The 27,704-nt window shown below is 41.1% G+C and overlaps 1 protein-coding gene across 1 annotated transcript in view; it reads left to right on the top strand.

Annotated features, from left to right (window-relative positions):
• shank2b (SH3 and multiple ankyrin repeat domains 2b) overlaps positions 1-27,704 on the top strand; it is a 150,565-nt gene that overhangs the window by 103,339 nt on the left and 19,522 nt on the right. Inside the window, exons 14-16 of the mRNA XM_029497817.1 lie at positions 1,112-1,193; positions 7,835-7,917; positions 12,577-12,701. Coding sequence (XP_029353677.1) covers positions 1,112-1,193; positions 7,835-7,917; positions 12,577-12,701 — 290 coding nt within the window. The remainder of the gene's footprint in view (positions 1-1,111; positions 1,194-7,834; positions 7,918-12,576; positions 12,702-27,704) is intronic.

Below are 27,704 nucleotides of genomic sequence, written 5' to 3'. Positions count from 1 at the left end.
TCCATTGGTTGATCATCCTTATCTTCCATCATCCACATGACAACTGTGGTCAGAGTTAGGAGGGGGAGAGAGAAAGAAATGTTCCTGCAAAGATGACAAGATCTAAGCCGGATCAGAGGCGATGGAGTTTCTGTGAAAGTGTGACAGCTGGTGTGAGATAGCATGTGAAGGATGGACAGAGAGGGAGGGGCGAGAGAGAAGGGCACAATATATGACACATGCTAAGACTGGGGAAATTAACACTTTTTTTAAATGAAAACAGGTGACCATGGCAGCTGTCAGTAGGTGGGACATGTGAGGCAGCAGGTAAACATTTAGTCCTATAGTTGAAATGTCGAAGCAGGAAAAATGGTGCGTGAATGTGACTGACTTTGACCAGGACCAAATAATGTGTAGATGACTGAGTCAGGTCATCTCCAGCAGTTCTGTAGGATGTTCCTGGTCTGCAGAGGTCAGGACCTACCAGAACTGGTCCAAGGAAGTAAAACCACTGAACAGACAGTGTTATGGGCAGTCGAGGCTCATTGATGGCTGTGGGGAGCAAAGGCTGAATTGCTTGACTTGCACTAAAATATAACTCTCTGCTGCGCACCTTTTGTCTTCAGAGAAACCAAACATTAGCTGGAGATTATCAGAGATCAATGTCTTAGAACTTACTATTTTACAAGAAATAAACCCGCTGATACAGAATACAACAAAAAGACTTTGAGCCTAATGATGTAACTATTACTGTTTTTTTGTTTTTTTTAAGTACCTAGAATCTACCTAGAAATAATTATGTTGCAGTTACCACAACATGACAAACCAGATCAGGCCAATATGATGATATCTAGTTGAGTTTGGGTTAGGGTTAGGGTTAGTTTTCTGGTTTCCACTTTTTCCAGTTCAGGTCCTTTAGAAATTATTTCCAGGGATCTCAAATTGTTTTATTCTTCCAACTTTCAACAAACTTTGTAAAGCAAATGCTGACTAACAATATTCTATAAGGACACATATCCAACTTCTGCTCATGAACATACCTGATATGAGCTTTTCTCAGTCGGCTTTTGCTGGTTGGGGTTAAGAATGGGTGGTGAACGGTGATCTGATGTGATCTCATGTTATTTGTCAGATTCCCGGGCAGACCGAGCCGACAGACGGAAGCTCTTCAGACACTACACCGTGGGCTCTTATGACAGCTTCGATGCCTCCAGGTGAGACCTTACACACACATCTTCATATCAGCACTAATACATATGAATGGTACCAACATATGAAGATTTCTCTGTAGTCAGTCTGTGTATTTGTAGTCAAATCTACATCACTAATCTGACTTCTTTTTACATGAAGATTTTTACATTAAAATTTGAGGTTCAACCCTTCAGCTCAGGGAAAAGTACGGTCTAATGCTGCTTGACGTTGAATCCCTAGATCTCTGTCGTCTCCTGTTTTCAAGTTATTGTGCTCCACCCATCCCCTCTATTGTCACATGCAGGCTCTATAGCAAACAAAAGTGTGTGTGTGTGCATGCGTGCGTGCGCAAAATCCAGTTTAGCAAAGTCAGTCATGCAGATCAGTTGAATATTATTGAAGATGTATGAATGAGCTCTGGGTTGTGTTTGCTTGCACCAGGTCACCCGTCCAACATTGTCAGGAATGCACCGGGTCTTTTTCCTAGATGTGCAGCGATCTGCAGACTGTTGACATGACAAGAACACCAGTCATGTTCCTTCACTGGTTAAAAAAACAAAAACAAAAAAACAACACATCATGATTAGAACTCATTTACATATAAATTTAGAGCTGTTTATGAAAAAAATGGGTTAAATTGAAGAATTCTCTTTATTGATTAATCTGCCCCAAACTCAAGCTGTATTTGTGCATATATACATATATACATATATATATATATATATATATATATATATATATATATATATATAGAAAGAGAGAGAGAGAAAATTTTAACTTTTTTTTGGTCTTTGGCGTCCTCAGTTTGACAGCACAGGATGTGCCAACTTTTTGATGCACTTCTAGTCTTGCAGCTAAATATTTTATTTCAGTGTGTGTGCATGTGAGACCATCAACAGCTCTCCTTGGAAGCTGCTGTGTTGATCTTTATTGACTGAAATGACCTTTTGCGAGGGAGGGAGGTGAATACAATGGGGAATAAAGGACAGAGAAGGTCTCAAGGCGCTGTGGTCTGGGGATCCACCGTAGTGATCCCAGATGTGGAAGGTGAGTTTAAAAACACTGTCATAAACAGGAGTTACCACCTCATCAGAGAGAGTAATATTATCATGCAGGGAAGGTACATGTATATGCAGAGATGGCATAAGGTAGCAGACAAGGTCAAGATGCAGATTGAGGTTTAGGGAGTTGCTGAATGCAGCCTTATTAATATTATTATTATTATTATTATTTATTTTTATTTCTGGGGGGGATAAAGAAAGTCAATAGGTTTTTTTGAGTGGCAGATATTATGTCTAATGATATTTATTCTGCATGAGTTTTTCCAGTTAACTAGGAATGTTTTCTTGGCGATGGCTAAAGCTTAAAGAACAGATTGGGATAAATGGTTGGGTAAACTGGTTGTTAGGTCACCGATAAGACAAAAGTTAGGGGTTAGTGGGATTCTGCGGTCCAAAATGTAGGAGAGTTTCTGCGTTACCGGTGTTCTGAGTGCATTTGCGTGCATACATCGGAATGAGAGAAGCCCATTCTATGCATTTCGTATTTTCCTGTGCGATCTGTGAGGTACTTTGAAGTTAATCAGCTGTAAATTTGAGTTTTTTTTGTCATTTTAAATGTATTTTGGCAGATCTGGGTACAGAAGTTGAAGGTAGCACACAGGGAAAGATCCACATCCTATTTCAATATTGATAGATGCATAGAATGGGCACTTGAAAGTAACATATTTTAGCGAGGTTTTTCTTTTTTGGGGAGGGCTTTGTGATGTTAATGACAAATTCTGGAAGCTGTATGGTATCCTGGAGCTTTTGGAGTTTTCTTCTTACTTGTCTTGATCACTTGTAGGTACTGGAGAAAGTTTCCATTTCTTATTCTTAAAGTCATGGTAATTAAGAGGAGGTCAGAGAATGTGATGTTGTGACAGTCAAGTTCAAATGTTATCTGCATTTGGATCTATCCATTTAGTAATATATTGCAGTTGATTCCTCCTTTTGGTTTATCTTTTTGAAGGGCAGCTAGGCAAACTTTTGTCTTTTTGTCCTATTGAGTAGAATTTGGATAATAACAGAATCAAAATTTTGTAATCACATTGCTGTGGGTTTGAATGGGATGATGGAGAGTAAAGTAGTTGATTTGTGTAATATTTTGTAGCTATAAGCCCCATTAGAGAGCTGGAAAGCTCAGTGCCCCAGGTCATCACAGATTTTCTCCAGGAGTGGTTCAAAATTCAGGTGTACTAGCTCTGGTAATTTAGGTGATATATTTATACCCAAGTATTTAATGATGCCTGTGGAGCAGGAAATTTGGAGATTTTGGTCTGCAGTATCCCAAGCATTCTCCATGATTGGTAATATTGTTGATTAGGACCAGTTAAATTAGTAGTCAGAGAGGGCTGAGAAATTTGAGATACACTTATATGCTTCCTGTAATGATCTTTGAGGTTGTTGCAAGTAGAGCAATACATCATCAGCATATAAATTGATTTTATGTTTGGAAACAGTCAAGTGGATACCTTTTGATATTGGTGTTCTGACATAATGCTGACGCCAGTGCATGGAAAATGAATAATGATGTATTGGCCTTCTGGGTCAGTTACCATGCTGTTTAAAGTAAATAGAAATCTCATATGGAACAAAGCGGAGACGCCTTTGTCTACTATTGTAACAGGAGGAAAAGATTTGGTTTAAAATTTGGATCTATAAAAGATTTTTCTTCTGAATCTTCTTCGTGGTTTCTTGAATGAGGAAAATATCTGCTTTTGAATTTGTGAGATAGTCCATGTTTTATTTTAATTATTTTTGGTCCACGAGCAAACGCCATGCACATTACAGGATACTATCATAAAGTAAGACATGGAGAGATCTTTTTTTTTTTTTGGACGCATGAAAAATTTTGTTCAGAAACATTAAACCCAATCCAGTTCAATATCCTTCAAGAGGAAAATTTTTACTGTACTTTTCAAAATATGCACACTTGCAATGATGGATTAAGACTTTGCAATGAGCCGGTTGGATATTTTAATAATTAAGTAAAATTTATGAAGCAGAAACTTTGACATGACATTGCTACATTGCTATGTAGGCCGTACTACTTTCATTCAGCTGAATTATCTGACTGTCCCTTGAACTCAGACTTTTTGACCCTCCTTTTTTTCATTCCAAAGAGCCACTTGAAGGTATTTGACTGTGTCATCATCAGTCCTGTTTATGATTCTAACCTCTTATGTTCTTGGACTCTCATCAGCTAATGGAAGTCTCTGACAGACTTCCACAAGTCTCAATGTGTCTGAAGTCTAACCAACTCTGGAAGAAGATAGTGATTAGACTGAAGGGCGATATTTTGGCCAGTGCTGTAAAAGATTAAAAATGGTGAACAAGCTCAGATCAGATTATAGGGAAAATGATCAATAACCAAACAAATCTGACAACATAGCAGGTCACTGTAATAATACATCACCTGTGGAAATGTGTATGATAACAAGGCTGTAAAAGACAGTGTGACATTTCCCCCATTACTCTCCTCTATGTCCTTTGCAGACACAGTGAAGGTTTTATTATTATTATTTATTTTTATTTGTATTTTTTTTAAGGAAAGGTCCAATATGGGTCAAGGGGAACAAATTCCTACCCATCGCAGTGACAGGGACTGGCTGGCCAAAACGTAAACTGTAGCAAAGACCCAGGTGACATTAGAGGGGAAATCTCAGCCGGAAATGGAACTTTATCCTGGACGTAGACCGAACTGTGGCAACTTCAGTTCTCTTCTCCCTATAGGATCAAACGGCATGTCATCTTTCTCTTCCTCAATGTTGGATGGCTTTTTTTTTTTTTTTTTTTTAAATAAGTGTAATTTTTCACAAAACGTCTTTCCTTTGCTCTTTAAAAATTCATAATTGGTTTTTAACTGGTAGCGGCTGTTAAATTTTGCATGAGTCTGGAACTTTCTAGGTCTGTGTGTTTATGGGCAGGTAGAAGGTGCCAAAGTGCAGTTTGATCTCCCCTCACAAATTAAAGGGAGAGATAGATAAATAATAATAAACTGAGTTGGAGACACCAAAGCATCACAAACTGCCAATGAGAGAGGATAAGAGAAATATTTTCACCCAGAGCCAACTGCTTGAACAGTTGTCTGAAAATCAACCTAGGTACATACAAAGCATGTGCTGATGAATGGCTAGGAGTAAAATCTTTGACTTTACAGGTTAATAGTGTGCAGGAGCACTCACATTTTCCGTCACAGACACACAATCCTCCCCTACATGATGCATCAGCCGTCTTAAGATAAACTGCTGATGATGCTGGTGCCTGAGGAGTCATTGCAGAGCCACGTGGCACAAATGAATGCATGCAGAGGAGCGAGCTGGTGACTGAGAGTACGTTGCTGTCTCCAACACCCACACCTGACAGCAAAGACGTTCATATACTCAGTGACGAATATCTCCAGCATCGGTTTCTCCTCCAGCTACCACTTACACAGTGTGAGATATTGATGGAGCCGCTAACAACAATGGCCTTGAGCCAGCCCTCCAAACGCCCTTAAACAGTTACACATGGGCAGCATGAGACGATTGTCTGCCAAACAAACCCATTGCTTTGCATGCAAAGGCTGTGAATGCATAACAGACTTCTAGGGCTGGAGCCCGTGACGGAGGCGGCTTACTCCCATTGGAAAAGTTTTCACCGAATCCCAGCACCATCCTGAATGCTCTGGCTCAGTGTGTTGTCCCCCTGCTCACCACTTGTTGAACAATATGACACTTTGATAAAGTGTCAGGCCCCGCTCTGCACTGCTAGTGCTGCGCTGACCTGTGGAAGTTGCCACCATGTCAGATTTGGACGATGGAGGTGTGATTATCATTGACTGCCCACTGTGAACCAAAGGGGGGTGTGTGTGTGTGTGTGTGTGTGTGTGTGTGTGTGTGTGTGTGTGTGTGTGTGTGTGTGTGTGTGTGTGTGTGTGTGTGTGTGTGTGTGTAAGGGAATGCTGGGAGATAACCTTCAGTGTATCAGCAGTGTAGGCCTCCTTACTCTCTAGACAGATTGTGTTGCTAAGGGAACTGTTGCTAGGATGGCAGTTGCACCTCTCTCTCCTTCTTTATCCTCCCCTCTGTCTTTTTCTCTCTCTCATCCCACGTGTCTATTCAGTGTAATCCAAGCACCTAATATAATCTGAACGATGCAAACCCCCTCAGGCCTGATGAGCAAACATGGCCTTTAAGATGCACCTCACTTCCAACTGCTTTCATGGCCGGCTCTGCTCCAGACGGCACCACACCAGGCCTGGCCACAATCACTGCAGGAAGGAAGAGATGGAATGTACCATTTCATGCTCAGATATTCCAGGGGACGAAGACAGCGTTTTGGAGGGGGGTGGCGCCAGTTTAAGACTCAAAACCTTTCTAGGAGGAGTTTTGGTTAATTGGTGACTCTAAATTAGAGTGAATGATTTCCTTTTCTTGGAAGGCCTGGTGGCCTGCCCATGGTGTACCCCACCTGACTAATGCCCCCCCAATTATCACTGGAAATTTCGTCTTAAAATGGATGAAGTTTAAGCAAATATTTGAGTTGATTGATATACAACTGCCCCAGATTCAAAAGATCAGCCACAAACACTAAGCATTTGCCCCAGGGCACAACTGGGGCTACTCCTTTAGGCAGCATGTGCTTATGATTTACTTCCAACAGCCATCTGCTTTTCAAACACATTGTATTGTAACAACCCTTCATTCCTCCTCAGAGCTTTCAGTGTGAAGTCGTTTTTGTGTGGATACAGGCGGCAGTTCAGACATTTCAATTAACTTTTTTTTTTTTTTTTTTTTACACAAAAGAATTTGGATTGATTTTAAATGCAGTCAAAATTAAAAGAGCAGATTTAGATTGACTGGGAGACCGTGAGGACAAGAGAAACGTGAGTGCCTTCAGTTGAGGGATGTCAGCAGGATTATCAATAATCAATCAGCCACTGATGAGACCCAGCTCTGAGGCTGACCCACACACCCACCCACACACACACACACACACACACACACACACACACACACACACACACCCTCCTTGTAGCAGTGATTGCACATTGCGGAGCGCAGCACACCTTAGACATCCATCCACAGCGAGCCTCTGCTGCCTCCCTCCCTCCCTCTCGCTCTCTTTCCCTCCACCCTCCACCCCCAACCCGGCGGGCTTCAGCCGATCTCCCCGCCTCACCATGAGCCATTAGCCGCTACGACCACCAGCCCGATGTCGCTTCTCCCCGACTTCGCAGCGCTCCCACCCCGCCGGCCGGAGCCTCCGCAGCAGCGGCGGGGGTAACCGCGCTGCCGACCCCGCGTCTCTGCAAGGGAGTAACAAGGAGGGGGGACGGGGGCGCGTCTCTATCGTGGTAGTCTCCGTTATATCCCCCCCCCCCCCCCTTTTTTTTTTTTTTTTTTTGTCGTCGTCTCTTTTCTGGAGATGCCGGGCTGCCGGGGCCGCTGTCATACCGTTTGATAGAGACACAGGCGGCGGCGGCGGCGGCGGCGGTGGGGGGGTCGGGGTTGCCCTGGCCTGCCCTGGCCGGACTAGCTCTCCTCCGGCAGCATGAACCTCCACTCGGGCAGGGCGTCCGTGACCATGCTGCGGATGATGGGCTGTGCTAACGGGCGCTCTGCTCGGCATCTCCTCCACAGTGACTGCGTGGTGGACGAGAAGACGGTGGTGCTCCAGAAGAAGGAGAATGAGGGGTTTGGCTTCGTCCTGCGAGGGGCCAAAGGTAGGAGCCATCAGACACTTCTGTGCAAATGTGTGCCGACTGACGTGTTGCATGGACCTTTTGTGCAAAATGCAGCCAAACTTTGTGCAGTCTGTCTCTTGTTCCTGTGAAAATGTGTAAAATGGTAACTTCACTGCACCCTCCCTGGAAGCCCCATGCACATCAGGCAACAAACACAGCAGGCTGTCCAGATAAGTTGTGATGACTTGTTGTTGTGAAACCTTCCAAACTTGTCCCCACCTCTGTATAGTGGTGTGTCATGTGTTTTCCCACCCTTAATTGTAAAGACTTTTAACATGACATCACTAGTCCAAAGGGTAAAGAGAGGAAAAAGAAGTGCTTTTATTTTGGGAAAAGAAATCTGCACAGCCCCTTCTATGACATGCTGCACCTGCAGCACCCGCCGTCATCCTCCTTCCCACCACATCATGAGTTGTAGTGATACCAGTGGCCTATCCAGGCAGTTTGAAATTTCACCAAGCCACGAGATTGGGTCTAAAAATAGCCAGTTTGAGCTGCTGCATCAGTTTCTATGGCGATTCTTGCCATATCATAATCCACGTTGCATTCCACAACTGTGCAGTGCAGCTCAATTGGTCTACGCCATGGTTGCTGTCGAGAGGTAAATTTAGTATATTCACCCACCCCCCTATAAGACACATACAGAAAGATGGAGCGGTTTGGAAAAACAAGAGGAATGTTCTAGTCATTCTGACACACACTGCCATCACCCCGGGGAAACTGACCCAGCCGGGCTTATCCTGCACTGCACACACATGCACTGATGCTTGAGCTGTCACATAAGCTCACATCCTCTTTTGCTCTCTGCGTTTCTGCCTGTTGGCCTGTTTGAGGTTGTTTTAGGGTTTTTTTTATTTTTTCTTTACTCTCCCTATCCCCCCCCCCCCCCCCCCCCCTCTCTCTCACACACACACACACACACACACGGCCGACACCTAAAGAAACAGTCATCACAGTCATGTTAATACCCACATGAAACCCTTATCCATGCTCCTGGACTGTGTTTTCCAGTAGCAGGGTGAGTTATAGGAAGTGTCACTTGTCACTTCTGGTTTCCAGCAGCTGCAATGGTTTGTAACCTCCCCAAGAGCAAGGGAGGGAGGTTGGGCTGTGGCTGTGTTTGTTTGGAAGAGGGGTGGTAGTACGGTACAGACTAATGCTGAAAAGTTAAAATATTAGGGGGAATCATTGCATTTGCATCATGTTTTGTTTTTTTTATGCATAATGTTTTGAACTTTTTCATTCTGCACCATATTTATCTTTGACACATTCATCAACCTCATTTCAACTAATAAGGCCAGGAAGGAGCACATTCCAGAGAAGTCAGTATCAAACTTTGAGTCAAATTCCCTCCTTCGACAAGAAACTTCCTCTGAAACGAATCTTCTCTGGATGGTGTGCAGCTGCTATGTGTTCAGACAAAATGAAATACAAAGAAAGAGTTAAGACACATAGTCCCTAAAATAATGATTTCAAAAAGCAAGGTATCAGATCATTTTACAGAATACCCAGATCCACTTTAATGTACTGCATTTCATTTTGTTTGCAATATGTATAGGTGCACATACACCAAACGTCATGATATTAAGACCTTATTAACATGGTAGCTGTCAGTATGTGGGCGATATTAGGCAGCAGGTGAACATTTAATCCTAAAGTTGATGTGTTGAAAATGGTGACGTGTGAGGATATGAGCAACTTTGACAAGGACCAAATGATTTGTAGACCGCTAAATCAGAGCATCTCCAACATGGCAGCTCTGTGGGATGTCCCTGGTCTGCAGAGGTCTGGACTTACCAGAAGTGATCCAAGGAAGGAAAACCACTAAAGCACAGGCCGTGGCGGCCACGGCTTTTTGATGGTCGTGGGAACAAAGTCTGCGCCATGTTGTCTGGCCATCACACTGCTGAGGAGGTTTATGCTGGTTCTGATAGAAAGGTGAAGACGATCATATTTTGTGTATGGGGCTGTGCAGCTGCAGACCAGGGTCAGGGTGCTGACCCTTTTCCATCATCAAAAGCATTGGATCTGCACCACAGAACAGAAGAAGATGGTCTGGTCTGATGGATGAAGTGTTTTTTTAACTTCATATTGATGGAGTGAGAATATTCCTTACCTGGACAAGACATGGTGCCAGCATGGGCTTTTTTAAAAGAGCAGCTGGTTGAGACAGTGTGATGCTTCCGACAGTGTTCTGCTGGTATACTTTGCGTCACAAACCTAAATATTAATCAGACAAAGTCCAGCCCTTCATGGAAACAGTATTCCCTAAAGACAGCTGGATAACGCTCCTTGGCATACTGCCACAAAATAATTCAGGAAACATTTTAGGAAGGACTTCATTTAATTTGATTTCAGTTCAGTTCATCCTCTGTGAGGTCTGATCCATGTAGACTCCACTTCACAATTTCTAGATCCTAAAGGATCTACTGCTAACATCTTGTTCCAGATACCACAGCTCAGCTTCAGAGGTCTAGAGGAGTCCAGGCCTCAAAGGGTCAGAGCTGTTTTGTTGGCATAAGAGACCTACATAGTATTAGACAGGTGGTCATAATGTTATTGCTGATCAGTATGTACAGTAGGCTTTATTGTTTTCTCTCCAGTACTTAGCAGTTGATCATTATAATTAAAATGAAAACAACTCTTTAGCATTGTTTGGCCTCCCTGTTGCAGCAGGGTCAGTTGTGAGCTGCCAGTATCACTCTTAAAACTGCTGGGTTGTGCTGGTGACCCAGTCGTCAGTCAACAAGAGACTGCATTTAATTTGGCAAGGTTATTGCATAATTTGTTTTGTTTTCTACTCACTCTATTCATTATCATTTCATTATTTTTAATTCACAAAACATCTGTCAATTTTAAAATTAAATTCAAATAGATTAGGTTACATAAACTCCCAGCCATTCTTGTACATTAAATATCAAAGCAAAAATCAAATCAAATTTATTTATATAGTGCCAAATCAAAACAAACTCTTTACATGAATCAAACTCTGAGTTGTTAAAAATGTCAAATAATAACCAGATATCCCTCCAAGAGTAGGCACTTGGGCAGGAGAGAAGCAGAGTCAGTGAGACTCAGTGAGAGTAAGCTTGGAGGGGAGGAACAAGAAAAGGAGAAGCGAAGATGCCATGGAAAATACAGAACTCATACAGTGATTAATGCAACCTTCTACTTCTAAATGTGCATGAGGGAAGTCGATAGTGTGTAATCATGGTTAAGGTAGCTCTTGCAGCAGCAAGTACTGAGCAGAAACATGGAGCAGAAGTAATTCGGCACCTGTAGGACGGGGACAGGACGAAGGAAGACAGATGGGACAATCTACATGAGAGAGAGAGAGAGAGAGAGAGAGTCCGAGTCCAATCCAAGCATTCTAGGCCTATGGCAGCACAACTAAGAGAGATTTATTAACTCATTCATGTTTACCTGTAGGCTTCGTCATAAAGGAAGGTTTTAAGTCTGAACTTGGAAGCTGCCACAGCATCTGCCCCTCGCATCAATTCTGGGAGTTGGTTCCATAGAAGAGGAACCTGATAGATGAAAGATTTACTTCCAGATTTACTCTTGTAAACTCTATGAACAACAACTAAATCTACATCCAGAGAGCGAAGTGGCCTACTGGGACAGTAAGGAATTATGAGCTCTCTGAGATATGCCGGAGCTTGGTCATTAAGAGCTTGGTACGTTAGAAGGATTTTAAATTCTATTCTACATTTTACTGGGAGCCAATGAAGAGAAGCTAAAACAGGATAAATGTCATCTCTTTTTCGAATTGCTGTTAATATTCGTGCAGTGCATTGTGAATCAACTGAAGGCTTTTATGAAAGTTCTTGGGACATCCTGATAGTAATGAATTACAGAATTCTAGTCAAGAAGTAACAAATGAATGGACTAGTTTTTCTGCATCCTCTTTAGACAGGATGTTTCTGATCTTTGCAATATTGGTTAGGTGAAAGAAGAAGAAATATCAGTTAGCCATGTTTAACCTTATGCTTGAATAATAATAATTGAAATTTAATCTCTCATACCAATCTCCTTTTAATTCCTCAAAATGAATCACGTAACTTGAGCATCAAGTAGAAAATGAGATGGGCCTGATTTCTCTTCTGTGCTGTGTTAAATTCTAACCGTTTGCCCGAAACCTTAACTTCCACAGCCATGGTATATCCACATTTGTCTCCAGCAAGCTGGCCAGTCTCTGTCAGGGGTAATTTGTTCTGAGGAAAGTTGACACAATAATTATTACAAGATGGTTATCCCCTGTGCAAACCTTGTTCTCCCACCATGGATGTAATAAAAACAAATGGCACTACATTAATAAGCTTATCAGCTAATGTGTTTCATATTTGTGGAGTTCATTACGGTGGGAAGGTGAGTGACTACATTCTCTTCACATCTTCCATTTATGATTAGTTGGACTGAATGTGCGACTGTTAATGTTGGCATTCATTCAGATGATGCTTACGGCAGCAGCAGCAGCTTGGCAGCCGAGGAAGTGAACCTGGTGTTATTCATATCTCCTTGTGCTAAATATACAACATACATTTTTACACTTAACTTCAAATCTAACTCATCGCAAGTGTGTTTGATGTTAACATATTCTGCTTTAATTTTAATTTTGTCTTCTGTCCCTTCCTGTAGCGGATACACCCATCGAGGAGTTCACTCCTACACCGGCCTTTCCCGCCCTGCAGTACCTGGAGTCTGTGGATGAGGGCGGCGTGGCTTGGCAGGCGGGGCTCCGAACAGGGGACTTCCTCATCGAGGTAAGAGCTTTTTTTTTCCTCTGCAGAGGGAGGGCTGAGTGAGCTCCACTTTGAGCTGGTATTCCCACGTATTTTAATCCTGGTTGTTTGCATAGTTGGTCATGCAGATCCTATTTGTTGGTCCACTTTGAGGCTGTTGTCAGTGTCTGAATCCTGAATGTGCTTTGCATGTGGAATCAGGTAATCGTCTTGAAGCCTCTTAAGATTGTTGGAGACACTTGGCAGAATGAGATTTTGCCATAATACTCCAGTGCATTTGGACAACCACCTAACCCCCTTTGTTTGAAACAGGAGCACCTTTACTGTCAAATCATTAGTTTGTACGCAATTACAGCAACAGCTGACTCATGCCACCTTTGATATAGGTAGTGACCTGTGGATGGAAGAAAATATTTTTGAATTGTGTGTAGACCATGAGGTCTCCCTCCCCTGTTTAGTGCAGTCTGGACTGGGATCTTTTTTTCACATGCTATCCTCACTCAAGAAAGCAGCCTTATACATTACAACCTACATTAAGGCTTTTTTGTTTTCTTGTAGAATTAAAGTTTCCTCAAATGCTCCATATCAGAAACACCATAACCTTGGCGAATTATAAATGTCACACAATAGACAGTTGCTCATAAAATAACACAAAATAATTCACATCAAATATTTCCTTAATTTATCAAGAAAAGGACTATAAAGTATTGTAAGTTATTGAGTAATTCTTCCATTTCCCAATGTAAAATAATCACTCTTTAAATTGTCTGGCTTTTTGCAGTTAATGGTTACGTTCTGTCTGAATTGTCCCGGGTACCTACTTCCTCACTCTCTCACTGTACCAGGCAGGCTCAGAGCTGTCTTATGTAATTTCACCTGGCACACTTTGTACAACTGACCGTTTCTAAAACATATGTCCCCACATTGATTTCTGTCTCTTAGCAATTACTCTCCTGTTTAAGTTTTCATATGTATTTGCCATTTGTATTTCTTTTATACACAACGCTCAGTACAATAGGTTATGTTGATGCTATGAAAGTCACAATTTAGGAAGCCTGAACTGGTCATTGCTTCAGAAATGAGCTTAAATCTATTTTTGGGGAGGACGGCTAATGAATGCTGCTGTTTCAGCTGGAGTTGTACTTTATACAAGGATGACATTCACCATGCAGTCTGAAGGTAGATGTTACAGGTCTTCACAGTCTAAAGGTAGAAGTGGACCTCCATTTGGTCTTTGATTACAAAACCAATCTAGGTTCTGTATTAACACTGTGAAAGTATCAAAGTCCCCAGTCTGCAGAGAAATGCTCTGTCTGTATTCAGAAACTGAGCCTTAAAACTAGCTGTCAGGACTTCTGTGACTTTATGATGTTACAACAAAGCAGTCACCACCCTCAGCCATGCCTCCAGGCCCAGTCCACTGGGACCCACAATCACCCTTGCAGAATTTGGATTCTCTGAGTAGCTTCCTAAAACCTGCTCCATTCTTATAGAAATCCCAATGAAACTCAGTAAAGGTCAGATCAGTTCCTCTGATTGGCTGGCTGACCTGTTGTCCGTAGAGGTCCAGAGAGAAACCTGAGAGAGGAGAAATGGTTTTTGGTTCTTAAAAACACAAATTTATCCTGTTATGGATGTCAACACTTCACATAAAACACTGGAAAATATTTTAATAATTTCTTAAACAAAGCTTGAACATTTTTCCTTATGGAAATCAACAACTCAAATTACACAAAGTGGAAGCGTGAAATATGGGTTTTTATGGTAGGGACTGGACAATTATAAGTAAATGGGCAAACTCACAGATTTTTATTACAGCTCTTTTGAGTTTTGGTTTCAAATTATTTTTATTTTCTCTGATTTATTTATTTTTTTCCCAGATGCGCAAGATTACAGTATTTTATTTCTCAGTATTTGTCACAGTAACTTGAGATAATCCTGACTGCTACTCTGTGCTTTGCTAACATGACTCTGGTCTCTCAGTGAGATGGTTCACAATAAAAAGGTTTTGCTCAAGTGTTGGAGGAAACATCTTTTGCTAAATACTGTTGTAGGAATTTCAGTCACTGATGTAGCCACGCTCATTACAAATCATCACAGCTGCTTAGAGGAAAAGCACATTGTCTATTTTGAGCTTGCCCTTTTTTCCCCTCTGTTCTTATGTGACTCCATAACGACTGTGTCTGTAAGCAGCATTGCACTGGGGATTGGTTTATTTTGTTTTTCTGCTAAATGGAGCATCAGATGAGGAGAGCGGACTGTATCCATGTCTGATTCTCTTCCTCCTGCTCCCCTTTTTGTTCTTTAACCCTCATTTGTTTTATCACAAATTCTTGTTGACCCCTTTAAATCAGCCTAGTCTGTCTTCTGTTGAAATGCTGATGCATCTGATGCAGTAGGAACGTGTTTGGAAAATGTATCAAAGGGTTTGAGAGAGTTTGACACGTTCGCAGCTGTGCAGCCTCTAGCTAGTTAGCCATGCATAGCTCATATTCTTTAATGAGCCTGAGCAGAATATCACCCACTGAGTCCAATTGCTCCTGCTTTTATTTTGACCTTTTCCTGTTCCAGTTTCAGGCAGAACATTTTTTAGAACGTCATTTGGTAAGAACAATCCCACGTTACACTTCTTATCACAGGTATCAAATGTAAAGCGGCACTTAATGCACAATGGCCCCTTTCAAAGTCTTGTATATTTGTCAAAAAATTAAAGGTCCATATTTGTATTTTTCCACGTTTTATCTGAAGTCTTGATGTTCATAAGATTTTTAAAAACCAAAAACCATTTATGTGAAGCATGAGTTCCAGATCAAAGGTGAACTACTCTAATGGGCAATGGGTCAGGATGGATGGAAGGGAAATATCATGAAACCATGATGCTCTGACAAGTGGGCAAGTGTCCCCCTTAAAATTAACTGCTTAATTGATTAATTCGCTCATGGGCTGCTAAATCAGGAATGAAACTAGAATTTGAAAGTAAAAATTAAACTAAGGCAATCTAAGTAGTTCCCCTTCATTAGATTAAGAAATACAAATAAAACCTATCAGACTTGTATGGATACAATATAAATCTAAAGAGTACGTCAACTTTGTAAAGGTGAATGAGAAAGAATGGACAGTGAACTCAGTCAGTTAAATGCAGAATGTTAATCATGAAACTGAGAGCCAATCATTTATGAAAGGAAAAGCATTGAAGTAGGTGAAGGAAGGAAGTTCACTGCGTTAGTAGTTTTCCATCTTCTTTCTCAGATTTCTCTCTGGAGGTCCAGTGAACCAATAAGAACAGAGGACCTCATCCCCTTTTTCCCAGAAAGACATTTCTAAATGAAATCGACAGGATAACAAAATGAATATAGGTCATAAATGAAGTCAGTATTTGATTAGTGTGGTAGAAGAAGGGGACAGTTGAGATGGCAGAAAAGCTAAAAATGTGGTGGTCTGTGTTACAGATGCCGATTTGGCCCTGGAGTTGCCATAACAAAGTGCTGATTCTGTTACCATGGCAGCCTGGTGTTTCTCGTATATGATCCCTTTACAGATGACCTGCAGTATTCATCTGCTGAGCTGCTTCCCAGTGAAGAGATTCCAGATTTTGCTGACATCTCCTTCATCTCCTTATGTCTGTCACCTGTGAAGGAGGAGGTGTTATACCTGTGAATGGCTTAATTATTTCCGGATACATGTACATTGCTCATGCGTAGCCCCACACTGAAGCCTCCTCTGTCTTCTGCTTGAAAACACAAGGATGATAGATACTGGCTGATTATCAGATCATGGGTTGAGCAACAAATCAAAAACTCAGCCTTTATGAGACTTCAGTGATGAGAAATTGTGTATTAGCATTTCAGGCTGATCTATTTTTTAGAATTCTTTATATATGCGTGTGTGTATGTGCACACACACGTAAGCCCTGTTTCCGTTCTACTGTACATTAGCAGAGCATATCCATTTGCATGCATGATTTAGGGCTTGGCTAAGCATCAATCTTTTATTGCTTCTTACATCTTGGCATGAGGATGCACGCATGCATTTAGTACACATACACAGTCACTCAGATCATTTCTCTAAATGTGTTTAAGTGGGTGCTTGTCGCAGTCTCCATCAGTAACTGCTGTGCCTCAGCAGTCAGCGCTTTATAATGACGAAGCTTGTTGATGTTGGGTGAGCTGCTACGTTTGTCACAGGAAGAGACAAGTTTGTTATTGATAATGTAGACAAAGAAAGGCCATGACTCTTGTGATATAGACTAATTTCTCTCCTCTCAGATAAAGTACAACTGTTTTGTGTCCTTTTTGGGCACTGTCACTGTCACAGTGGTTGGTCAGTCGTCATACCGGTGTTTTAACCTTTGGGGTGTCTCTTCTGTTTTTTTTTTTTTTTTGTTTGTTTGCTTTTTTTTTCATCCCTTTGCATTTTTTCTTGTAAGACTGTCATTTTTAATAACATCAGCTAATCTCCACATATTCCAAATCAGCACAATCTCAGCTATTTGTCCATCATTCAATAAAGACTGTTCACTGATATAGAAGCTGATGAAACAAGGAAAAAGAAATCAGGTCATTATTTCATCGATTAAAAACCCTGTAAACCATATTAACCAAAGCAATCTTCAACACAGAAAGCTTCACACATATTTGTGTTGCGCTGGGGCTAGTTTGCAGTTTCTATCATTACCTGATCAAGAGTTCTGCTCATTCTCTTTAGTAGTAATTGTGAAAAATCAGATACAGATGTTTGAATTTTGAATGACAGTAATAGCTGTCAGATACAGTGTGAACTGTTGGCTGCAGTCTTGAATGTAATCTGTATGCAAAAAGGTTTCCTGTTTTCAAAAGTTTTGAAGCCAAACCCAAAAGGTTTTATACCTCTGTCAATATAATCTTAGCCCAGGAGTGAGAATGGAGGTGTAGACTCGCAGAAGAAGAAGACCTTCCCAGTTGCTCAGTGTGGCTACTGATGGTCTTTGTGTGTAATTTAGAAATACTGTCCTGGGCCTTATTCTTGTAATCTGTCTTTAACCACCAATGATACCACCAAAAATGTGCATAAATGCAATTTTTTTTAATGTTTAAATTCTATGTCTTAAGCTGTCCAATGTTTTATCTGAAGTGCTGAAATCCATAAGATACAGTAGTGTTTTCAAGAATCAAAACCATATGAGTAGTCTTTCCTCTGATTCTTCTGATTGTGTGTGTGTGAGTGTGAGTGTGTGTGTGTGTGAGTGTGAGTGTGTGTGTGTGTGTGTGTGTGTGTGAGAGATGGGGTAGATGGAGTAAAGCACTTACTCTCTTATATAACATACAACCTTAGCCAAGAGAGGGATATGTGACCAGTGTAACATACAAATCCATCTGCCTCCCTGTGCATTCAGGTGTGTGTGTGTGGGGGGGGCATGTGTGTCTGCGCTTGCCCTTCTGTCAGATCTCTGCCTCTCTGCATCTCTCTGAGGACAACAACACAGCACACAACTGTCAGTTGTGCAGTGAACTAGCACAAGCGGTCTTCACAATTTCTTTCTCCAAAAGCTCTTAAAGAGGAAGGAGGGGTGGGCCTCTCATCGCCATGCAGCAGGCAGCTCACCTTACTGACTCTACCTCTAAAAACAAACAAAAAAAAAAAAAGCTCATATCCCAGCAACTGTGCGCAAGCTTTGAGTTCTGAGGTAAAATAAAAGGCATCTGTGTTTATGTTGATATCCAGTGCTAAAAATAAATAACATCAATACCAAAAAGCAAAATACAGTTTTCAATATTTCTACAGGAAGTATTCATCTTCAGGTGCATCTTGTCCTCATTTAACATTTCTCCTGCTTTAAATTTTAAAATGGATTTGAATTTAAATATATTTTCAATCTGCAGAAATTGGAGCTTCAAATTTTGGTCTGTGTTTAGAATTGAAAAAAGGGCCTCTGCTCTATTTCCCTGGCAGAATCTTTCCAAAAATACACAAGACATTTATCTTTTTGGATTTCAACTTGTCTGGGTCCACTTGCAGTCTGCCATTCCTTAAGGCAGATAACCTTAGCAAGATGTGAAATATAGCAGAGAAAAGCTGCTGTTTGGTGACAGAGACAAGTGTCTGTGCTCTTTACAGGAAGAGAGGAATATTGCCCTTGACCCATTTAAGCTCCACTGGGTGGCCAGTCTGGCGGGTGGCAGCGTGGGTGACTGGAGGGTTAGAGGGCCAAACATGACAGGTTGTTGGCTTATTAAAAAATGCTCTGTGTTTCAGAAAACTGCACTTATTGGTTTGTGGGTTTAAAGGATGTCGTTTGCTTAATTTCTTTGTTTGCTTCATTAAGAGGAACATGGACTTTGTGGGTTATTTGACCCTGCTGTTAAATACTCACTGTAAATACTCACTGGAGTACCACATGAGTGTTCATCCACAGGTGAAAATACTCCCAAACCAATGTGCTGTTTGCTCCTGTTTGAGTTAGGTTTTCCTAAATTAGAAAACCATATACCTGGCTGATTGAGGAAATCATTTATCCTCAGGAATCAATTTCCAAGGTTTTGGAAGGTGTTTTTTTTTTTTTTTTTTTGATCTTGATACTTGATCTTGCCCTCTTGAATGTAATCTGTATGCAAAAAGGTTTCCTGTTTTCAAAAGTTTTGAAGCCAAACCCAAAAGGTTTTATACCTCTGTCAATATAATCTTAGCCCAGGAGTGAGAATGGAGGTGTAGACTCGCAGAAGAAGAAGACCTTCCCAGTTGCTCAGTGTGGCTACTGATGGTCTTTGTGTGTAATTTAGAAATACTGTCCTGGGCCTTATTCTTGTAATCTGTCTTTAACCACCAATGATACCACCAAAAATGTGCATAAATGCAATTTTTTTAATGTTTAAATTCTATGTCTTAAGCTGTCCAATGTTTTATCTGAAGTGCTGAAATCCATAAGATACAGTAGTGTTTTCAAGAATCAAAACCATATGAGTAGTCTTTCCTCTGATTCTTCTGAGTGTGTGTGTGTGTGTGTGTGTGTGTGTGTGTGTGTGTGTGTGTGTGTGTGTGTGTGTGTGTGTGTGTGTGTGTGTCAGGTAAACAACAACAAAAACGACAGCAAACAAATCCAGCAATATTTTAACAGTGGGGGGTGCCAGTGGATGTTGCTATGACATTACAGAGCCACAGAAGTCACCTCTACCTTCAGACTGCATGGATGTTTGGTGAATGTCATCCTTGTGCAAAGTGCAACTCCAGCTGAAATAACAGCATTCATTAGCCATCCTCCCCAAAAATAGATTTAAGCTCATTTGTGAAGTAATGACCAGTTCAGACTTCCTAAATTGACCTTCATAGGATCAACATAACCTACTGTACTACTATTGTACTGTTGTGTATAAAAGAAATACAGATGACACTTGCATATGAAAACTTAGAGTCTCTTAGAGTAGTTACTAAGAGACAGAAATCAATGTGGGGACATAATGAAAGCAGAAATAACTGTTAGATGTTTTAAAAGTGGTCAGTTGTACAAAGTATTAATGTAGAGCCTTGACCTAATCACATGGAAGTCAACCTTAAGACTATATGGTCCTTTAAGGCAAATAGATGGACTATATTGTCATTGTATGTAAACAATAAAAAAAATCTGTGCTGGGTAATATGAAAGACCAATGACAGGCATAAAAACATTTACACATTAAATCCGATGAAAAAAGTCATCCCATCAGCTGTATTAACGTCTACCTTTAGACTGCCCCACTCAATACACATTTACATCAACAATGGATGAAATGACATTGTGAAATTTGTAAGTGATCATTATGATGGCCAGCAACCTTCCGTCAGTCAGCTCTGAATCCACTGTCCGCGGCCTGCCTGGCATCAAACATCAGACAGATAAGGTAGCACCAAACTGGTGAACACATGAGCCTTTAGCAGCTGAAGAGCAGCACGATAATCTCAGGCATTGGTGGAGACAAGCAGAGCTGGACGTACGAGAATGAGAGAGGAAGAGTGAATATTACTGGACTTAATTCACAAGTAAATACTAATGGTGCTCTAAATTCAACTTTATGTGGTGATACCATTTCCATATACAGGCAGACAAAATCTGACTAAAATATGCCAACAAAATGAAATAACGTGAATTTATCAGAGGACATGAAAAGACTTCAATTTCTTGATTTCTTCTCACATCCAACAGCATCTGCAGCTTGATTGAGTCCCATAGTTCATGTTCCACCTCAGATCGACTTTTGTCTGACATGACAAGGCAAGTGACATGTTTGCACCTCTTCAAGGTGATGTTGGTATTATACTAGGCATTGATTTGTTTGTTGTGGGCACCCCTGAAAAGCAGTGGGAGGGTTTAACAAATATAGAAAGATGGAAAACACTCCAACCCCACTCATACTGTTAGCAGCTCCCCTCTGCCATTCAATCACTACACGTGGCCACAAATCAATACCCTTTAGTGAAAATTAGGAATGTCTCAAACATGATACAGCTGGAACAAATCGATGTACATGCCAATGGATAACACACTTGGGTCACATGGCATTTGTCTTAAAATAACAGTGGAGTGAAAGCTTAGTTTCCTATAAATAATTCATTTATAGATAGACCACACAAACAGCAGCATGCCCACAGTGCTCAGGGAGCTACTTTTATTTTAAAACAAGCACAACAAGGCCTCCTGTCAAAATTATAGTATGAAACTTTTCGGATGAGCACACAAAAAAATGAGAGAAAACTGATTTGAAATGTGCCAAAGTTCCCCATTGACAAAAATGCTCAGTGTCAAATTAAGTCCCCATTTAATGATGAATGGTACAGTCCACAGCCAGCCTCCCCCTCCTCTCCCAGCACTGATGACATTCTCAGCACCACTCCCACCTCCAGTGGTATCATGCAGCAACTGTCGCTTAGCAACCGCGAACATGTTGTGCCTTACTGTGTACACAGTGATAATGCAGCTTTTAAGAGCAAAGCTTAGCAGAGACTCAGGAGACAGAGCCTATGAAGTGCAGTTTTCTGGAGAGGGGAGGACGTCAGGTAATGGGGAAGGGACGAGGCCTTCAGGGGAAGGGGCTGACAGTCAGACCACAGAGCCACGACAAACAAGGCAGTCTGAGCCTGGAGTCTTAAGTCTTAAGTTTAATCACCCTCCACTTTTGAGGCTGTGAGGCAGCTCGACCCTCAAGTTTCTCTCAAGGTGGAGCTTGATGACCATGTTCACCATGAGCCAAATTTTGGGAGGGGACATATTTGCTTTGCCTAATCAATCCTCTCATCCATTGAGTCCATTATTATATAAAGGATTTGCAATAGCCTGTGCTGCTTCTCTCTGTCTTTATGGGAACTTTACTGTCTCCATGTTTTTTCCTCTGGCACACAAAGCTGGCTTCACTAGTCATCATCCCACCAACACATGTCCAGTTTGTCAGTGAGCAGCAAAAACCAAAATTATTTGAACTTCTAAAGTGGTTTGAAGCAGATTACAGCTATACCTGTATTTGAAAGTTTTTTTTTTTTTTTTCCCCCTGATTTCTTCCAAACTTTAGAGATCTGGCAGGTTAACTACATTTGAATGGGAAATGAAGAAGGCCTGTAGATGCTGTAGGAGGGTTTTACCTCAGGAGCTACAACAGATGGGTTCCATGTGACACATAAATGAGAATTTATTTGTATCATTTGGTAATAAGACGAGTCAGGAGCAATAAAAGTATTGGGCCAATATAAGTGATGATTATTAGTATTATTGATAGAATTGGGGAAATCTGTTGATCCTCCAGAGACGGATATCTTCACAGCAGGAAAAAATATCTCCATGATTAGATGCTATGTCTTCTTTGTGTGTCCCTGTGAGAACTGACTATTTAACTTTTAACTTTGAGCACAAAGAAAATCAAGTACAAAAATCCAGAAGACCAAACTGAGTGTGTCAGGGCGAGTGGGCGTGAGCTCTGGGTGCGATTCAGACGTAGGTTTTGTGGCTGTCGCTGCTTCGTCAGCAGTCTGGATCTGTGCCATTAGGGCAGAGTGGTAGTTAATACCATGAACCATCCATTAGTGTCCTCCTCTGTGCAGCATCAGAAGCTTATCTATTTCTGGTTGGCCATTGGCTGACAGTGGCTCAGTCTTGTGACTTCTCTTTGAGTGACCTGAACTGCTGCTGTGAGATTCATCTGTCAGTCAGTGGCGTCTGCAGCATCACTGAACAGGATGAGTGAAGCTGACCGTGTGTGTGTGTGTGTGTGTGTGTGTGTGTGTGTGTGTGTGTGTCCATTCTGAGTCATCAGAATAAAAATCATGCATTGATGTATTCCAACTTCCTACAAGGGGGAAACACACACACGCTTAGTTTCCCTATCACCCAGCCCCCAGTTTTAGATGCAGATCAGCTCAATGTTTCAAGTACTGCCTGCTTCTTTTTATGTGTGGGTAAAAGTATGCAGGCATGCGCAGGTGTGTGCGCATGTGCAGACCAGGTCTTCCTAAGGATGAAGGCCCTGAATTGAGACACAGCTGCTACTCTAAATCCATAAGTTGCATAATGCAGCCACCGCCAGCTACTATTTTAGAGCAGAGCAGAAGTGATCTCTAAGAGCGTAACATTAGCCATTAGCAAAATGGCAATAAATCCTTACTATGCAAAGGGTGATATGTATAGTACAGTGCGTACAGGCTTTAGCTTTGAGGATGCAGGGTATGCATTAGCATGTAATTGACAGACTGTACTACCCAATCAGGATAGGTATCAGAGCAGGTTAGATTCATCCTCACTCCTCCTCAGCTCCACCTTCTCCTCCAAATATGGTTCCTTCATGTTTGAAAAAAACCAAGATGGTAACAATCAAATTAGAAACAAGAGGCTTCAAACACTAGCTCCCAAACCAATGGTAGACATGATGATGATGATGATTATCAGAGAGGTGATTTCATTTAGGGTATTTTTTCCATTTACTGCATATTTGATCAGTTAAATACTTTAAAGAAATAATTATCATATTTGTCCAGTCAGGAAGCAGCAAGAGAAACACGAACCACAGAAACGGAGGCAGAACAGAACAGTTTTCAGAGAAATTTGCTCAGAAGGGCTCAAGTGGGTCGTCCTGCAGGACTCACTGTTTTACTGTTAGAGTTGGTCTCATTGTGGAATGAGAGCAAATGGGAGTGGAGCTGTCTGCTGAAGTTTTCCATCCATATAGTACACATAGTAGGCAGCCTGTGATAAAGGTTCGAGGGGGTGGGGGGGTCATGTTGCTGTTACGGTCCTAGTTCACTGTCTCCCCACACATCCATGAAAGTTTCAGTGTCTCTTTCAGTACTTCAGAGTTTTTCATCGTTGCTCACACTTTTTGATTCAGTCTTATAATGAAGCCCCATGAAAACCTTCTATCCTATCCCATCCTGCTGATGGATGGATGCTGGCTTTCTTTCTTTTCTTACCAACAAACACATTTCAATAATCAAGATTTTTTTCATTTTTTTTTTTTATTGAAGTTAAATTAACAGGCATTAATGATGAGAAGGGAACAGACTTCTTCCTCTTGAGATCTTTCTCTCAGAATGATAAAGAAAGCTGGTGTTTAGTGGCCCAATGTAACAGTGTGGGATCATGAGAGTTGTTGCCATCTGCTTTTCCTGGTTTGATGCCTTTCGAACATTTTCTCAGCTATTTTCTCTGAGAACTGAAGATCCAAACATCCAGAGAATGATTTTCTGAATTAATTCACATTTGTTGTTAATTCAGAATTGTAGTTGAGAATAATTTGTTTTAATGACAATCTGCTATCTCTTCTTCTTCTGACACTTACTAGCCAGTCAGTAAATCAATGAGAGTGCTGTCTCAATTGCAATTTGTGATAAAATATGAAAGAATAACTTTTGATACTTTGGCTCTTTAAACCTGAAGGGAAATTTTGTTAAAATTGTGCAAGAAAAAGCAACATAAAATGAAAGAAAACCTTTCTTTGAATAAATTATTACATTAAGAAGGAGTGGCTGATCATAAGTCAAGTTTGGTGTGAAACAATTTTGAGAGCCATGTCTTCAAACATCACTCTATTTGCTTCAGATGTTGTACTGAAAACGAAGTTGCATGTCCGTAAGGCAAATGCAACATGACACATGTGCAGAGAGGGTAGATGTCAATAACAGGCATCCAATAAGACAGAGGGTTACCGTGATAAAATTCACAGGCTGATTTAAGTACACAGCGCACCAAGTTTGCACTGCTGTACTTAGAGTCCAGTCTCCTCAGGTCTGGAAGCAAAGGTTGCACTTAAACACATCTCTACCTGACTGTGCTGTGACAGAAATAATAGAATCTTTACAAACTGACCAAAAAAACATGCCATTTGAATTAAATACATACATTTTATACATACCACAGGGCCTCAGTTTAGTTTCATTTATACATGTCCACTTTTATTGGACTGCGGTGGTGTATTTGTACATCAAAAGCACTGCTATTTTTTTTACTTTGACCATTCATATTTAACAACAGCAACAAATGTTAAGACCAAAGTTCAACCTCTAGAGTGAGATTTTATCAGATGATATCATACTGTACAGGGATGACAGTGAATAACTAACTGGCTGCAGTAATAACACATTTCTACTTTGACAACGACTCTCACATGACCTCAGGAGCTGCACTGATCAGTGATCAGCTTTCATATTAATATAACAGCCCAGCAGGGGGGGGCTTTCACCTTCAACATAAGCCACAATCGAAATGGTGAGTGTCTCCATCAGAGAACATCAATAGTTAACGAAATGATTTAATAACAGTCCTTGTGTGAAAACTGTTCATTTGCTTTGAGTCTGTATCCTTGGGGAAAGTGGCAGAGGAAACTACTGGATATTTGATCTGTAGTTGGGTATTTGTAGGCTTGGACAAGTGCGGAGAAGAAAAATGTGTGAACACAACTGAACGATGCATACAGATTCTGGTTGTTACGGTTGTATCAAAATTTTAATGATCTGAAAACTTCTGTAAATGAACATACACACAAAGTTGTTGATAAAGTAGTTTGAGCTTTTGACCACATCATGCCTGACCTGGATTTTCATCTGAAGAAGACCATGTAAACAGCAAATGAAGCTCTATCACGTTATGTCTCAGGACTTGTGCTTGCGCTTCACATCATGGAGGACAGATCAGCTGATCTCAAGATCAACCCTTTCCCACACTGACTGACTGGATCAAGAGCGTGTAGTTACAGCACTCGTCCTCAAGGTGTAGATTATAACTAATCAGATTTTTGGGGGTTAAATCGGAAGAGATTCGGATTGAGAGAGCAGCTGAATTTGGAGGTGCTGGTGTTCAGATAAATAGGTGGCATGATGTCTGATGTGGAATTATTGTAGTGGTTATGATGATAGTATGATGGTGATGGCTTTTGAATGGGCCCTTCTGCTAAGTGTGACAGAAGGCCTTTCACATACACACTGTATTGAGAGGTAGTTTATTTTCCTCCTGACGTGTGTGTGTGTGTCATGTGTTATTGATTAAACTGTTAATGTTCAGCCGTAAAGCTGGTGGTTCAGTGATGATTTTCTTTCTTCACGTTGTTGGTCCGCAGTTGTGTTGACATTTTATTGCCTCTGGGCTCCATTGCTCTTTTTCCACCTTTTTGGAGACAAACGGTTCATCAGTCACTCATTCAAGCAACCAAACAAACACACATTTGTGCGTCAGTGTTCGACATCACACTAGAGGCATTGATTGTGGAGACAAATCAATGTCACTAATCGTCTGCATGTAACTGATAGCAGAGGCATTGATTTGCCACTCAATGTTCTCATCTGACTAGTTGCTTACACAGAAGGAGCTCCATCATGGAGAATTATTCATCTTAAAATGGATGAACACATAGAACACTGGAGTGAAGAAGTTAATGTCTTTCTTTTTTATTTTTTATTTTTATTTTGATGCACTTTTTGCATTTTGGAAAAAGGTCTTGTTACTGAAGAGATTATCGCTGATTATGAGTACTTAGATGCTGTAATTGAAATTTTACACTTTCTGGATGTTTGCAGCTCAGGGTTAGAGTTGGGGCCTCTAAACTCTGTGGTGAACATTTCTTCACATAAATGAATTAGTATAGCTTTACATCTCTGCAGAATATAGAACCTAGAGATTGTTGATACAATCAAAGATCAAAAGCAGGTCTACCTACAAGCAGTATGGACCTTTAAATATTTGTGTTGACAAGTAGTGTCGTGAAGCACAACTTTTTAAATGTTGAATGTCATTTTCATTAATTTCGTCTGAAAATGAAATGATTACTAAATATAAAAGACTGGCCAAAAAACACACTCCTGGTTTTTGGTAATCATGGTCTGATGTTTTCCCTTTTCCTTGTTAGACTTCTCCAAAATGATTCCTACAACAAATCCAAACAACCAGACTCTCAAGATTGTGTGCATGTTCATGTGTTTGTGTGTGAGTATCCATCCTACTAGCATAGTTACATAAGAGAATGCAAAGACAAAGCAGATTACATAAGGCATCCCCCTATACAAGAACCAGCATACAAGTGTGTATGTGCACTGAACTGTATCATTGGACTTCAGTGTGCGTGAACACTGAGGCAACACAAGGTCACAGTGAAAACAGCTGTAGGAGCATTTCTCTCTAATTACCAAAATGTCTGCCTGAGCAGCATGTGTTAGATTAAAGCCCAGAGAGCAAAAACCAACTCTCCTCTTCTGTGCGTGTGTGTCTTCATCTTCGTGCCTTCCTCACCTTGCCCTACTGCCGTTGCTATGACCTTTCTTTATATTTCCCCTCATCTACCACTTTTGCTTTTCTTTCACCTTCTTCCCATCCATCATCCCTCTCTGTCGCTCCAGGCCATCCGCTCTCATCCCTTCATCTGGCCCCTCCTTCACTGTTTGTCCGAGAGAGAGAGAGAGAGAGAGAGAGAGACACACACACACACACACAGAGGAGATCAGGAGCGGGCCAGCAGGGTCCATATTAAATTAGACCAGCAGTAATGAGATTAAAAACCGTCCATGTGGACCCACGTGTGTGTGTGTGTGTGTGTGGGTGTGTGCGTG

This window comes from Echeneis naucrates, chromosome 3 (assembly GCF_900963305.1).
Source record: "Echeneis naucrates chromosome 3, fEcheNa1.1, whole genome shotgun sequence".
Lineage (NCBI taxonomy): Eukaryota > Metazoa > Chordata > Actinopteri > Carangiformes > Echeneidae > Echeneis > Echeneis naucrates.
The sequence above is the reverse complement of the archived record's forward strand: the minus strand, read 5'-3'. Positions and strand labels throughout refer to the sequence as shown.